Here is a 14,406-nt window from a genome sequence, read left to right as displayed (position 1 = left end):
TGATACCATTAGCATTAGCGCAAAGCTGGGGTTACTTTCTTCTTGTTTATAGTTCATGCTGCGCTCTCTGGTGTGAAAGAAGGATACAGAAGTATATGGAAATGGCTATTTTATGTCTGCTTCGGCGTCTTTATGCTCAACGCTTTATCCCTATATATACAAACGTACGCTAAAAACCTCTACTTAACTTTCCTTGGCCGGCATGTCTTCATCTCGCTCTCTCTCTCTATCTTTCTTCAACAGCCATCGACGCTGCATCGCCCTCCTAGCAATGTCTATTAGTATATACCCTCCGCCAACCAGTCTATCAATAAACGAAAAGGGGGTATCTCCTAGTTCTATTTTCCTAGTACTTTCTCCAATGCAACCCAACAGGCTCAAAAAAAAAACAAATTCTTCTACTTCTACTGTCTCTTTCCGAGCGCCACCAGACGACCCATCTGTGCCAGCCACTGCGCTTCAAACACCTCCTCGGAAAATCGCTTTGCTGATTTCCTCGCACGTAAGCGCATGGCAAGAGGGTCGGGAAGTGAAAGTGCTGCTTCGTATCCTGCTGCAAACTCGGCTGCATTCGACGCATGGAAACCTAAAAGGGCGTCTTGTCAGTTTCATGCGTGGAGCATTACTAGGGGAGTTTGCTTAGTTTTTACCTGTTGGCTCGCCGTCAACTTTCGTGACAATGTCCAGCTTGGGGCCGCCACTGTCATGAACGACTGATATCAAACCGGCGGCTTGGTACTCCACAACGCCGATTCCGAAATGCTCATTCCACATGCCGTTAACGCCCACGGATGCTTTCCTTGACCACTCGAGGATCTCTAACCAAGACGCATTGATGTGAAACTGTACATGGTCCTTGATTCCCAGCTCGTTCACCATCAGACGCAGCCTATACACCCTTTTGGAATCTGAATCATCTCGGACGCTTCCAATTAGAACCAGCTGTGCCTTTTCTGCGGCGGGTGTCTTTGTCTTGACGAAATCAGCAAAGGACTGAATAATAAGCGGGTGGTTCTTTTCAGGGCGGAACTGCGCAATGTATATGAGGACCGGCTCTCGTTGCTTTTCGCTCGCTGCGGACACTTCGACCTCGTGCTCGAATTCGCTGACGGCCACGGGAGGATAGACAACGGCGATGGGATGTTCTCGGTCCTTTTCAAGACGATATGGACCCCATAGGCTCTTCACATGGCCCTGAGTCCATGTGGAATTCGTCATGACAACATCGATGGAGGATCCAACCCAAGAGTACAGCGCCGCAAAAAGTCGCCAGTATGTCTTCTTCACAGCTCCTCTGGCTCCGGCGCCTTTGCCAGCATTGATTCCTTGAGAGCCCAGGGAGGACGTAGGATCCAGAGACTCCAGCATATCGGTAGAAATCGTCGGGTAGTGCACATAGGCGCCGGTGGGCACACTTCGGAACAGGAACTTTGAAAGGCTAAGTGCAAATGCGTAGCCCATTGTATCAATAAAGATGTCGGGTACCATCAGGGAAAAGGCATCCCAGGCCAGGACTATTGAGCCCAGAGACTGTCCCAAAAGCGTAAAGACGGGCCATCTCGAGGCCAGAACCCAGTTTCTCTTGGAAAGGTAGAGGAATTGGACCGTCGGAGCGTGCAGTTGGATATTGAATCGGTTCTAGAATCAGTTGAATCAGAAGCTGCCTTATTTGCGATTTATTGGGGATTTGGTTGCTGAAGCTCATTCTCACCTTGACTCTCTCAATAATTGCATCTTTAGGAACATCGTGGTCTCCAGTATACACAAAACACTTGGCTCTTGGCCATCGATCCTGCGTTGCCCGGATGGCGGCCCATAGAACACGCTCTCCGCCACCTCCAGCATTGCTGACGTGATGTTAATGGAATGCAAGGGGGGAAAGTATCAAGGGACGACAGCAAGTGGGAGAGGCAAGCGGCCACCTAGAGAGAGAATTCATACCAGAAGGGGTGGAAGAAACCAACAACGCCCTGCCAGTCTTGGGTGGCCTGAAGTTCACCGTTGGCGTCTAGTTTATCGCGCGTCGTGCTGTCGGAGTCCTTGTGCTGATGCAAGTATTTCCTGTGCTCTTCTTCCATCAAGTTGATCAGGTGTATGCGTCGGCCATCTGTCTTCCTCCGCAGCAGCCATCCAATCCCCGAGCCAATGAGAGGAACAATGAGGAGTAAGAACAACGGCGAAGTAACGAGGATTGTCGCGAAAAGAGCCATCGAGGAAGAATTAAGCCCCCAGGAAGAGGACGGCTGGCTGCATGTCGCCGCCTCTGCCGAGCATTTGTCCGCCATGCAAGTATCCGCCCACTTCGAATCGGCACCGTCTGCTATAAGGGTTCTATTATCTCGTGTCTTTGATGTTTCTTGTCTGGCTTGAGATTCGGCTCGAAAATACTGCGCGCTAGGTTATTTAAATGCCCGCAATGCCACAGGCCAGGGTGGAACAGCTGGTGGCATCGCCAGTGTTGAGTGAGAGAGGTAAAGAAAGCATGTGGGGGAACCTGCCTGTATGACTTGCTACCAGACGTCTTGACAGCTTGCTCCAGGCCTTGCTCCAGCGCTACGTAGCCACTATTGAGCGACCCTGTGGCGCCAGCTATGGGGTGATGTGGCTCAGGCGCTGAATTTGTTACCGGCCCCACTCACGGGACTCCATCACATTCAACCGGCTCTTGTTCTCATGACGATGCTCATTCTGTCGCGAATCGAGGCTTAGCCTGGTCTGGAGCGATTGCACCAGCGTGTTGATCTGCCTCGTTTCTAGCTCCCAAGCTATGATTGGTTATGGCATCCTTCAGCAGATCAGCCTGGGGCTTTGCGATGCCCGGTAGCAGGGCATCGCCATCTCGTCTTATCCAAACGGCCTACAACACATCGCGAAGTCATCCCAGCTCTGTCCCAGGACGGCGCAGCTTTCATCTCAGCGCCGTGGGAGACGCCGTACTATGGACAGCTGACAACATCACCTTTATCCACCACGCCGGACTGCCCTGGTGCATCTCCATCCCTCTCGTAGCCGTGGGCGTCAACTTTTCGTTTCGACTCCCGATTCAGTACTACACACGGCGCCTCGTGGTCACCAGAAACAGATTGACTCCGCTGGTCACGGCCTGGAGCTCGCGACACTCTATGACGGTGAAGCGCGGTCAGGGCGAGGATGCAGAGCGGCTATGGAGGCTGCGAGTTTCTGGCCTGACAGAGAGATCTCGGTCAAGGATATATAAGAGTTGGGGCGTGCAGAGATGGAAGTCATTTGCTCCCTTCTTGAGCATGGCGCCCTTTATTATCGTGTCAGAAGCTCTACGACGACTTTGTGGCGCCCCCACGGGATGGCTTAGCCATTCGTTCGGACTGGTAGATATCCAGGCCGTCTCATCAGCTCTGGAGCTATCTCGCCGCTATCTTGACGAATCCTTGGTGGACGGCGGCTGCCTCTGGTTCACAAATCTCACTGCCATGGACCCTTATTATGCGCTTCCCGTCATCTGCTCGGCGCTGCTTGCGCGGACTTCGTGGGGCAGGCTGCCAAAGGACCAGCTGAAGGCTTTGCTGAGCGTCAATCCATCTCAGATGCCACAAACCCCTATTATGAGAATTCGAACGGCGGTAGGCCGGACGCTTCTCTTGGTCCCTCTCTTTCCCATCCTCTTTGCCGACCTACCAAGCGCAATTTTCTTATACTGGGCATCAACGTTTGCCCTCAACGACCTCAACGAGGCCATCCTAGGAAGATGGCTTCCAAAGGAACCGCAGAAACTCTCAAAACCCTCTCAGAAGCCACTCGCAACATTACCATATCTACGGGGAACAGTGGATCCCAAACAACAATCAGATGCGAATAGATGAATAAAATTTGATTCAGCGCGCTAAAGAGAAAATTCCACAAATGCCAGGTGACCCGAATCCTACCTTAGTACTATATACATCTTTTAATAGTGGTGTCAGGGTAGAGTATAACCGTACTTTGAACTCCGTCCAAGAGAGAGAGAGACGAAATGAAAAACTCCGTATAGAAAGAAAAAAGCCACTCTGGTTTGGTGTATCGTTTGCGCAAATCAAGTTTAGCCAACAACAATCGCTAGAATAACGATGGTCAAAATGACGGCCAGGATTAGCAGCAAACAACAGCCCTTGTTGCGAGCGGCCTTTTGGTATCGAGCTGCTTGGCGAGTCTCTACGTCGGCGCCGCGGGTGCTCTCGTGAACATTCTCCACGTTGTCGGAGATGGTAATGAGCTGCTGGCCCTGCTCGGTAACAATCTGTGCCACCTGCTTGAATAGCACGTTCAAGTCGCCGACACCCTGCTCGATATTTCGAATCTCCTCTTCTCGCTCAATGATCAAAGCCTCTTGGAAATCCACCTCATCTTGCGGGGCTAGTTGCGAAACCTGCTGTTGTTGTTGCAGCTGCAGCTGTTCCTCACCCCCGTCGCCGGTAATTTCGGATGCCTGCTGTTCGCGAGCTGCAGTTACGGATGCGCGCTCCTTTTCCAGGGCCCTTCTTTGCAAGCTCTGGAACTCTTGGAGCGCAGTCTGAAAATCGCTCGAGACCTTTGTCTGTTCGTATTTTTGTTGTTTCTAGCAATGTGAGTCAGCTCATGTTCCAGATCGCATCGCAAGGAAACAGAATGTTTGTAAGCGTACAGTTAGATCGTCCCACGTCTGTAGTTTCTTCACTCCATCACCAATATCCTTGCAGATTTCCCGAGACTTCTCCATTGTGTTGTGAACCCGCTCCCGCAGGCGAGGGGTATCTTTCTTCGTCCCCAGGACGTTGACATCGTTGGCAAGCTTGCGGTTATTGCTCAACAACGACTGTAGTTTGTTCTTCAGCTCGTATTGGAGGTCCTGGAATGCAGGGTCGTCGGTGTAGCCGGCGCCGCTTTGGCCGGCCTCAAGACTGGAGAGTCGATCATACGCCATAGTCGCTGTTACTTGAAGGGAAGGGCAGAGCGCAAAGAAACGAGCGCAGAGGCGAAACGGGGAGGTTAATGTCCGTGCGTGACGGTATATGTGCTGCGTAAAGAGAGACGCAAACGAGAAGCGATGCGATGCGATGCGATTCTAGCGCTTGTAAACAACGAACGGCGAGTACAGGCCCTTGTTCCTGGAAGAAGGATGGATGAAGCTGGCTGGGCCCTACGTAACGGACGGTCTTGCGACGCCGAGTTACGCCATGCAAGTCACTAGGACGGCGGCGCTCCAATCAGAGGCGCCACCCGCCATTCCGCCTTTGCTTATCGCCACGTGATGCTGTCGATAGACCCTGGCGTGGGCGCGTCGGTAGCGCAGCTCTGCCCAGCTCTGGTTGCTGAGCCGGCGATTTTTATTTTATTTACTCCATCGGCGACCTGGTCCATCCACCTCATTATCTCTTATCCTGCCCGCCACGTCCATTCTCGACCCGCGATTCGAGTTGCCAGAGGGAATGCGACGCGATCATGGCAGGCACACCGACGCGGAGAGCCCCTTATAAGGACACTCTGCAGCCTGCTTTGCATCGACGCTTCTCCTCCACAGCCAGCCTGTTGTTGGCCGTGTCATACATCGAAGCGATTCTCTTGGGAAGCTGGGACTCGTGTAAGAAGCCAATTCTCCTTCCTAGCAGCTTGGTAATTTTTCTCTAACAAAAGAATGCTTCGAAATGCTACAGATTTCTGGTCTTGGTTTCCTCTTGGCCCCGTAGGCTTTCGAACGCTGCTAGTCTTCTCTTGTGGCCTTGCCATCCTCATTCTTCGAATTGCGAGCTACCATGTCGGCGTAAAAACGACAGGATCCGGGCTGCAAACGTTGGCGTCTTCGCTCGCCGCCCTTAGAACCTACGAGACGGCATTCTGGTACATTGCTTCGAGCCTGCTCTACTGCACCGTCTACCTGGGAACAAGAGATGAAGGGACGAACCTCCAATGGATCAATTACTTCAGCGGGGATCGCGCCAGGCTAAACGAGCGACCTCTCTTCCTGAATTGCTACATGTTTACTTTTGCCCTGGTTCAGACCGTCGAACATTACAGAGGTGATATCGACCGTCTGGATCTTGGTTCGCTGGAGAGAAGGCAGGCGGTTGAGCAAAAGAGCTTGGGTTTCGTGTCGGGCTCCCTTCAAACCCTCCTCTTAGAGCTGCCCCAAGCTTTTGTTGACAGCACCAAAGTCGCTCTCTTGACCTTTCCCGCGACAATCGTCATATACTATTTCTTCTTGAGATCGTTTGCCTGGTCATGGGCCATGATGTTCCTGCGGCCATTCTACAACATGCCCAGGTCCAACATGCTTCCGTCTTCCTGGCCCCTGGATATTTACCTCATCAACCGATGCATCCTCGCAGGAATCGGCCTTGGATTTATATGGGCGGCAGGCAACCGGGCTTTCTCAGTCTTCATGGTTAAGAAGCCTTTGAAGAACGATAATCCCCTGACATCCGACTCTAAGGATCCCAACGGCAGCCTTCTGAATGGCCTAAAGAGCAAGAAACTTTCCATCAAGGTAAGCATAGAAATCCATTGGAACCAACCACTGGCATGCTCTTTATTACTAACGAGGGAATGATGCGCAGGCCTTTGCCATGTGGGAGTTGGCCCTCCTTGCTGAAAGCTGCGAGACACGAAGGCGGAGTATCTTCAACGATATAGACCGCAAAGATGGGCCCATGTGGTCTCAGCTGTACTCAATTTGTATGGAAACTTTGAAAAGCGTCGAGGACCACGTTGATGCTTATGGAAAGCCCGCGCCACAAGCTGCCCCTCTGGCTGAAAAAGTCGAAGAAAGGCACCGTTCATCAGCTCCGTTGAGAGAAGACCCTATATTCACAAGTCAAGCCAAGCAAGCCAATCTGCGAACCGGTCTTGAACAGGCTCTAGAGAGACTTGCCCGAAAGCCTGGCTCAACCCCCGCTTCAGAGCTTAGCCCCATCGCTCGCAAAACGTGGCAGAGCGCCAAGGACCGAGTGCTCAGCAAAGAACAACAAGACGCAGTCTCTCCCGATCATTTAAAGGATCAAGTCTGGCAATTCGCCACTCGGTTGATGTCAATTGGATGGATCGGCGATCTAATTCGACATGATTTCCGCACACAATTCACCGCTGCAGTTCTGGGAGGTCCCTATGCTGAGCCTACATTGCCCGCCAATGCAGCCATCGCTCTCTGCCAACTGGCTGTGCACAGTTTGGCGGAAGACTCGTATGGCAATGTTCACAGGGATGTCCCAAATATCATCCGAACCTTGACAGCAGTCATTAAGAAGGTGGAGGGACTGAAAGCACAATTCCCACTGCATTGGACCGACTACAATGGGCTAAAGGAGTGCCCCGAGGTGGACGAGCTGGTGCAGAAGATGAAGACCGGTTTTGAGCAAGTCGTTGTCAAGTTTGAACCTTACAGTACAGACCTGAGGCTTACGCTTACGGACCTGCGATTTGCAAAAGAAGCCATTGGCAAGCCAGAGGCGAAGAAGGAAAAGGCAAAAGAGTTGAAGATGGTTAAAGCTAAGGAAGTGGCCTTTGACACAAGACTCAGCGATGACTGGGCACAGAGGAAAGCAGCACTACGAAGAGAATTCAGACGGCCAGAGATGGAGCAGGTCCGATATTAAACTGAAGATTTCATGAGATGGGGACGAGCTGAGGCCACACGATGTACTTGATAGAACAGGATATCCCTTGGGGGAAGATTATGTATGGATGTCGCATATCGCATGGGACGATACCGGAGTTTGATGGCTTGCAACAATCAAAAACAAGAGAATAATATCTATATATGAGGAAGAAAATGGAGAACAAACAAATGACAAACAATGGATAAACGGCAAGGCGATCTCTTTGTTGCATAATAACAATGACTGAACGGATGGAACTAAGACCACAAGGTCTCAGCCACAAGTTTGCCCGAGAAACCTGGCAGAGCTGGCAAGTACCGGGCCAAGGTACCCATTATTAGTGGACCAGGTCTCGCGTACCTTGCATTACAGGCGCCAGATGCCTGCTCGTCTCGTAGCTGTACATCACTGCTCATTTCGCTCCTACGAGGCGGTACCCCGTTCCAAGCTCCTGGCGAGGTACCTGGAATTAATTAGCAGCAACCTTGGCCATGTCCTCCTGATCGCATCCGGCCCACCCTCTTTTCTTCCTCCTTGCCATGAGATGACGATAGCATCATTTCTTGCTCTCCCCAGCAGCACTTACAGCGTCCCGAATGCGTCCCCAGCAGCTCTACCAGCAGTAGCCATGCGACCGCGATTGTACTCCTTATCCGAATCAGCAGGGCGGCGACGAATCAGTTGAGCAGCCTCTCGGCGCGCGTCGCCATGGCGCACCGCAGCCTCTTCCTGCGCATCCTTTACCGGTCCATCTACTTGGTCCTCTACTTCATCCTCTGCGGCCTGCTGCTCATCACCCCGGGCGACGCCATCCAGCGGTCCGTCGTCAATGCGCAGTGGTACAACATCTGGATCATCGCGTCGGCGTACGTCATCACCGTCGTCATTGTCAGCTTCGTCTACATTGTGCGTCTGTACGTCAACCGGACGGTGCTGGCGTCGATTCCCAAGTCGTGGGTGCCCATCGAAAAGGGCGACGTCAAGAAGGGCGTTTACAATATTGTGGTGGCTGGGCTGAGCAGGAGCGCGGCCATTGCGTATGCGGCGAGGCCGAGGGTTGAGACGCACGATGAGATGATGCGGGACGAAATGTTGGAGGACGACGAAGATGAGGCGCGCAGCAGGGAAAAACTGATTGCGTGGAATGAAGAGGCCTTGGATAGGGATACGCCGGTCCCAATGCCGCCGCATCGCCCTGTATGGGGTACCATTGAGCATTGCGGCTGGGCTTCTCCAAACTCGCCGGATCTGCCCAACTTGCAATACAACACCGTCATATCGGAGATTCCGAATCTAATAGAGGCGCAGGCACTGCGACTTGCGCCGCCAGATCCAACGTCTCAGGCCAACCCGCCAATGCTGGATCCAGAAGCCGCTGAGCTGCTGCAGAGATCGCCCAGCATGAGTCTGCGAGATTACTTTGGGCATCTCGCTAGTTTGGGCGTCGTCATCTTGGACGAGACTGTGGCTGACTTTCTTGGGAGATACGAAGCAGCTCGCTTCTCGACTAGGCCAGTCTGCGACGGGAGATTTCGCGAGCTAATGCACCTCTTTGCGGAAATATTACGATCAATACAGCCTTTGGACCCCACAGTCTTGGATCAAATGTATGAAGATGAAGAGGATGAAGAGGATGAAGAGGAGGATAGAAGGAGGGGAGGGAAAATGAATGAGGAAGCGGCGACGGAGAGCGATATTGATAACGACGCTCCAGCGGAGACGATTCCATCTACTCCAAGAACTGTATCACGACCCTCTACCGCCAGCACTCAGCGCTCGTTTCAGCGGCAGATGAAACGACGCACTATGAATACGTATCGCACCGCGCCGAGCACACCCGGTAGCAGAAGGAATGTGCCCATGACGCCCCGCAGCGTTGGCAGCAATGGGGGCTTCTCGCAAATGCAACGCTATTATACCTCGAGCCAGCACTCATCGGCCGCCAGCTTCCGATCCAGGTCCTCGAATGGCTCAGGCTCTGTCATCCGCCTAGCAGACCACGGGGACCCTAACGACTTACCATATGTCCTCACATTGACTGAATCAACGGCAACGAGATACTGAAAACTCGATTTGAACAAAAAGGGGAAAACAAATCAAAAATTTCATGACTTTATCGCAATGTTTTATACCAACAATAGAATGTAACTTTATGGCGGCTGCAATGGCCCTTGGGAAGGATACCAGAGAAGGCGAAATACCACGGGTGTTTTCTTTAACTCTGATTTTAGATGAAATAACTATAATATATAATATTCTTGGCTCCTTGGCCACTTTATCTTATTATATCTTCTATTCTGTCTATGTAAAGCTTTATTAAAGACCATATTCTAGAAGGATGCAGCTGATTTCCCAAAGAAGCAACCCACGCCAAGGGACTCCACTAGAGCTAAAGGCCGTCTATCAGTGACGCTACTCCAACTTTTTTTTTTCTTAAGCAACCTCCAAAAAGAGTACCTTGATGATTTCAACCCAACCTTTTCTTTTCCACCAATTGTCAATTACATGGGAAGTCTAGGTCGTTATTTTCGCCATGAGTTTATGACAGCGATATTAAAGCATTATTATTTCAGTTGCTTATTCATTCATCCGAAGCTCTACTTCTTCATAACTTCTAATCCTTCTCTTTCATTCTCTCAACATCTTCACATATCAACAACCCTTATAATCGACAGTCAACACATCGACGAAATCAATCCCAATCATGCCGCCCTCATCTTCCTCCTCCAAACCCCCTCCCCTCCCCCTCGCCCCGGACCGCGCCGCCATCTCCAACAAAATCTCCCTCCTCCTCTCCAGCCGAACGTCTCTCCTCAAGACGCTCAATCCGCCCTCAGCAGCGTCCCAAACAACAAACACTCAGCGCCGCCACCACCAAGCCATCAGCTCAGACGACATCGAGCAGCTCTTCTCCGGCCCGCGGCCAAACGAAGGCGTCGGGTACGTGCCGGACGCGAAAGCCGCCGCGGGGAAAGACGCCACTTCAAAGGAGGACCGCATGCTGCGCGGACGGCTGTTGGGCAAGGGCAGGAATCAAAAAGGTGGAAAGAAGACGGCATTTGCTACGGAGAGCGAGAGTGATGAGGAGCCTGGGAGGAGTGGACTAGGGAAGAGGAAGAGGCCGAGGAGGGAGGAAGTTGTCGCTGTTGCGGAAGAGCAGGTGGATAAAGTGGAAGAAGAGGAGAAAGCTGCAAATGTGGAAATGGGCGATGACAAGAGACAAGATGCTTTTGTGGAAGATGAGACTGGCGGCAGTGGTGGTAATGATATTGATGATGACGAGAGAGAAAGGAACAAAAAGGAAAAAAAGAGGAAGAAGAGGCAAAGGGAGAAGCAGAAGCAGAAACAGAAACAAGCAAACCCTGGTTCTTGAATATATTAGACACTCTGAAACACATATAGATCCAGAAAGAAAGAAACGCATCATCATGCTGGATGATGTAATGAAGAATCATCATCAGTCAAAAGAGACAATGACAATAACCTCAATCACTACGTAATCACTTCTACCATATAGATCAAAGCCACGCAAACTTGATAAACGAAATAATTGAAGACACAGCTTATAGTATACGCCATCCGCAGATGTCTTGATGCAAATCTGTATCAATTACAGTTAATAAATGAATTCAACCAGCGTCACGCCTACCATCTATTTGAATTACCGTGACCATAAATATCACGTCAGAGTCCCATGTCCGTTCAGCTAATATAAATATATGTGTATATATATACTTTATTTGCAGCAGATTGCTGATATCATAGATACCTTATATCCCAATCTTCCCTCGTGTCAACCAATACCAGAAGAGCAAACACCGACAAGCCCTCGTCCATCCTTTGCCGCTACTTCTCCCTTCTTGCCTTTTTTTTTCCGCGCCCAATTGATCACTATATATGGACTCAAAATTGCCTGAGTCTATCTCTCCTCTCAGCTCATCAATAGATCCTTTTCATCTGAAACAAATTCCACCTCTTATAATGACATATAACATCAGCCAGTGTTATTCAATTTACAAAAAAAAAAAAAAAGGTTTCGAGATACTTTTTATTTAGCACTTCGGGCCAAAGATGGGCAGATGAGAGTGATGTAGCCCCAGACGCGGTAGGAAGCTTCCTGTAACAAATATTTCCCCAGAGATAGACCAGAGTGATTTTGTTATGCCATAGTGAGGGAGTGCGGGTGTGCCATCTCGAGGACGGCAATTATCTTTAGATCATGGTGGAAGATGTGTTGATCGGCTAGTGTTGCCGTATCCCAAATATCCAATCTGGTGTCCAACGAGAAAGAAGAAAAAGTAACGAAAGCGAAAATAAATGCAAAGAATTGGTGGATTCTTTTCAAACGCCAGCTTTGGAGAGCGACCCCTTGTTGTCGTAAGCAACAGTGCTAGATCATACGCCATGGTCATGAACCATTTTCCCCATCATCCAAACGTGATGTCAGACACTTTCGGCATTGTATTATAGTCTTCGTTTTCGCTTCCTGTCATCGTCACCCCGCGGGTCTTCGTCTTCATCTGATCGTTCAGCTGTATCGCTAGGGTTAAGAATATGCGCCATGCTGCCCCTTCTGGTAGGAGGCGCTGACGATTCCTTCAGTGCCCCAATTGTTTTGCTTTCACGGTTCGACGCCGAGTTCCATGACCAGCTGCCGAATGTATCTGATCCAGGGCCGTTGCCGTTTGAAAAAGGCGCGTGTGGCGGCGTTGCTGGCCTTGAGAGTGGGTGGGCGTGGGTGGGCGCAGGCTGTAGGGAGAAAGATGAGAGGGAGTCTCTCAACCTCTGGTCCTCTGGCGCAAGCCTGTTGGGAGATTGCGGCCACACGGGTGGTGGTACGGCCTGAGGGAACGGAGGAGCATTTGGTTGCCACCCATGTGCTCGAATATCTGCGGCAGTATGACGTCTAGCCAGATTGTTCGCAGATTCGACATTGGAAAGAGGATGGGGTCCCGGCGGAGGGGCTGGCGCGGCGTTGCGCAGAGGCGAAGACCCAGCGCCGCCGCTAATGGATCCGTATGGTCGCCGCGTACCGATGGAAAGGTTCGAGGGGACAGCCGGTCTGTAAGATGGTTGGTTTCGCGCCTGCGGAACGTTGAGCGTCACTCGTCTGGTGTCGTCCTGCGGCATCTGTCTAGGCGAGACGGGCGCATTATCAACGTTTCCAAAGAATTGTTGTCTCGAAGGATAAACGGGCTCATGATGCTCCTCCAGTGAGCGTAACATTTCTCCTTGCCTCTGCATTTCGCCTTGGATTGTCAAGACTATAAACCCTCAAGTCAGTATCACAGTCTCTTTTTCAATTCTCCTTTCTTGTTGGTTCTGCATAACATACCATCTCGATGAACAGGGCTGTCCGGGGATACAATCGATAGCATTCCCTTGGACAATTCCTGGTTAAAAAAAAGTAATCGGTTCAAGGTCTCCATCACGGCCTGGTTTTTGACGTGCATATAGTGGGCCGCCTCTTCGCTTCTCTGTAGTCTCGAGGCTGTATCGTATAGCGAGTGCTCCAGGTTGGCCAGTCTAGCTTCAATGCTATCCGCTGGCACCTGAACAGGCTCGACGGGAGTTCCAGGTTGGGACGTAGAAGCTTTAGGAAAGTTGTTTTCTCGATTGACTAAAGCATGTCGGCTGGCACGACGTTTGATTTCACGAAGGCCAACAAGATCGCCGCGCTTGAAATTTCCGTTGCCGTGCTTGAATTCCCAGAGAGTCGTTTCCGGGTTGCCAGTGTGGAATACGTCTCGTTCTATTTCAGAGTGAGCCATGTTTAGGTCAATTCAATTTTTCACCTTTTTTAAACAGAGTAAACACGGGTGGAAGGTACCTTTGTGAAAACCGTACATGTTGAGCTGGCGCACAAACGAAGAAACATTCGTATGTTTAAAGTATTGTCTTGGGGTCCAAAGGTAAGCATGTCGGTCATAGCCACGGGCTGGACGGTGAAGGGGAAAGCTTACGATAACACCTTGGAAAAGTCGGCCGAAGGCGACATGACGAAGCTTTCGGCAGATGAAGACCACGAAATAAGATGTTGTATGCTGGAGTCTTCCAGCATGCTGCTTCCATCATCAGTAACCGTTGCCCCGTTCCAAGGACACCCTCCACAGCCAAACGTTGGCTGGGCAGGGCAATCAGAAATCCTCACTTGTATAGCTTGTGAATAAAGGCGGTTTGGACTATTTTGGGCTGGTGGACGGCGGCGGCGGCGGCCGGAGGAGGCGCGGGCATGTTGTTTGAGGTCGCGACGGCGGACTGATCCTGCGGCGACGCATTGCCAGGCCGGCCGGGGGTTGACTTGCCATTGGCACCGGGGTCGGCGTCGGGGGCCTGGCCAGGAGGGGAGTTGTCCTCTGGCGATGTGCCCTCCATCGGATGGTCAACGGGACTAGGTGGAGACATGCTGATGGTAGGTGGCGGCACGGACACGGAGATGGGCACGGGAACGATTCGGGCACCGTTGGAGTCTTCAAGTCTATCGATTGCCGGGCTCGAAGTCTGAGAGGTCTCGGTCCTGTGGGCCATCTGTATTGTGCCCATTGCGGTCAGCCAGCTGCGGATGGGTTGTGTAGAGTGAATTGGGAAGAATGAGGGGGTGGGGGGAGAGAAAGAAGGCGATGGTCGAGGATTTGTAGCGGCGGCCAGGAGAAGCGGCCTGTATGTGGCGAGGAGGAAAAGCAGCGAGGCGGGCAGCGAGCGTGGAGGCGCAAAGAAGAGCTCGGAGCTGCGACAGGCCGCATTGGCAGGCCAGCTAGCTCAGCGAGGCTCTGGGGACCGTAGCTACTCACCTCACCTCATATCTACACGTCTGTCGGGTCGC

The 14,406-nt window shown here is 51.5% G+C and overlaps 7 protein-coding genes across 7 annotated transcripts; 4 read left to right on the top strand and 3 right to left on the bottom strand.

Annotated features, from left to right (window-relative positions):
- Positions 1-404: 404 nt before the first annotated feature.
- TGAM01_v204981 (alpha-1,2-mannosyltransferase alg-11) lies at positions 405-2,210 on the bottom strand (the record flags this gene model as incomplete). The annotated part of the gene is made up of 4 exons (XM_018803568.1): positions 405-586; positions 651-1,638; positions 1,712-1,847; positions 1,942-2,210. 4 exons carry the CDS (start codon positions 2,208-2,210, stop codon positions 405-407), a joined length of 1,575 nt encoding a protein of 524 aa, XP_018663265.1.
- A 567-nt stretch (positions 2,211-2,777) lies between these two features.
- On the top strand, positions 2,778-3,839 carry TGAM01_v204979 (hypothetical protein; the record flags this gene model as incomplete). The annotated part of the gene is made up of 1 exon (XM_018803569.2): positions 2,778-3,839. The coding sequence occupies one exon, from the start codon at positions 2,778-2,780 to the stop codon at positions 3,837-3,839; it is 1,062 nt and encodes a 353-aa protein (XP_018663266.2).
- Positions 3,840-4,054: 215 nt separating this feature from the next.
- On the bottom strand, positions 4,055-4,915 carry TGAM01_v204978 (syntaxin 7; the record flags this gene model as incomplete). Its single annotated transcript, XM_018803570.1, has 2 exons — positions 4,055-4,570; positions 4,637-4,915. 2 exons carry the CDS (start codon positions 4,913-4,915, stop codon positions 4,055-4,057), a joined length of 795 nt encoding a protein of 264 aa, XP_018663267.1.
- A 518-nt stretch (positions 4,916-5,433) lies between these two features.
- Positions 5,434-7,580, top strand: TGAM01_v204977 (hypothetical protein; the record flags this gene model as incomplete). Its single annotated transcript, XM_018803571.1, has 3 exons — positions 5,434-5,572; positions 5,646-6,475; positions 6,546-7,580. The coding sequence occupies 3 exons, from the start codon at positions 5,434-5,436 to the stop codon at positions 7,578-7,580; spliced, it is 2,004 nt and encodes a 667-aa protein (XP_018663268.1).
- A 711-nt stretch (positions 7,581-8,291) lies between these two features.
- On the top strand, positions 8,292-9,647 carry TGAM01_v204976 (sucrase/ferredoxin domain-containing protein; the record flags this gene model as incomplete). The annotated part of the gene is made up of 1 exon (XM_018803572.1): positions 8,292-9,647. The coding sequence occupies one exon, from the start codon at positions 8,292-8,294 to the stop codon at positions 9,645-9,647; it is 1,356 nt and encodes a 451-aa protein (XP_018663269.1).
- A 640-nt stretch (positions 9,648-10,287) lies between these two features.
- TGAM01_v204975 (hypothetical protein) lies at positions 10,288-10,956 on the top strand (the record flags this gene model as incomplete). Its single annotated transcript, XM_018803573.1, has 1 exon — positions 10,288-10,956. One exon carries the CDS (start codon positions 10,288-10,290, stop codon positions 10,954-10,956), a length of 669 nt encoding a protein of 222 aa, XP_018663270.1.
- A 1,091-nt stretch (positions 10,957-12,047) lies between these two features.
- On the bottom strand, positions 12,048-14,111 carry TGAM01_v204974 (hypothetical protein; the record flags this gene model as incomplete). Its single annotated transcript, XM_024549549.1, has 5 exons — positions 12,048-12,847; positions 12,919-13,335; positions 13,414-13,481; positions 13,547-13,645; positions 13,735-14,111. 5 exons carry the CDS (start codon positions 14,109-14,111, stop codon positions 12,048-12,050), a joined length of 1,761 nt encoding a protein of 586 aa, XP_024405681.1.
- Between the last annotated feature and the right edge of the window lie 295 nt (positions 14,112-14,406).

The sequence above is a fragment of the Trichoderma gamsii genome (genome assembly GCF_001481775.2).
Source record: "Trichoderma gamsii strain T6085 chromosome Unknown Scaffold_15.2, whole genome shotgun sequence".
In the NCBI taxonomy this organism is placed as follows: Eukaryota; Fungi; Ascomycota; class Sordariomycetes; order Hypocreales; family Hypocreaceae; genus Trichoderma; species Trichoderma gamsii.
The sequence above is the reverse complement of the archived record's forward strand: the minus strand, read 5'-3'. Positions and strand labels throughout refer to the sequence as shown.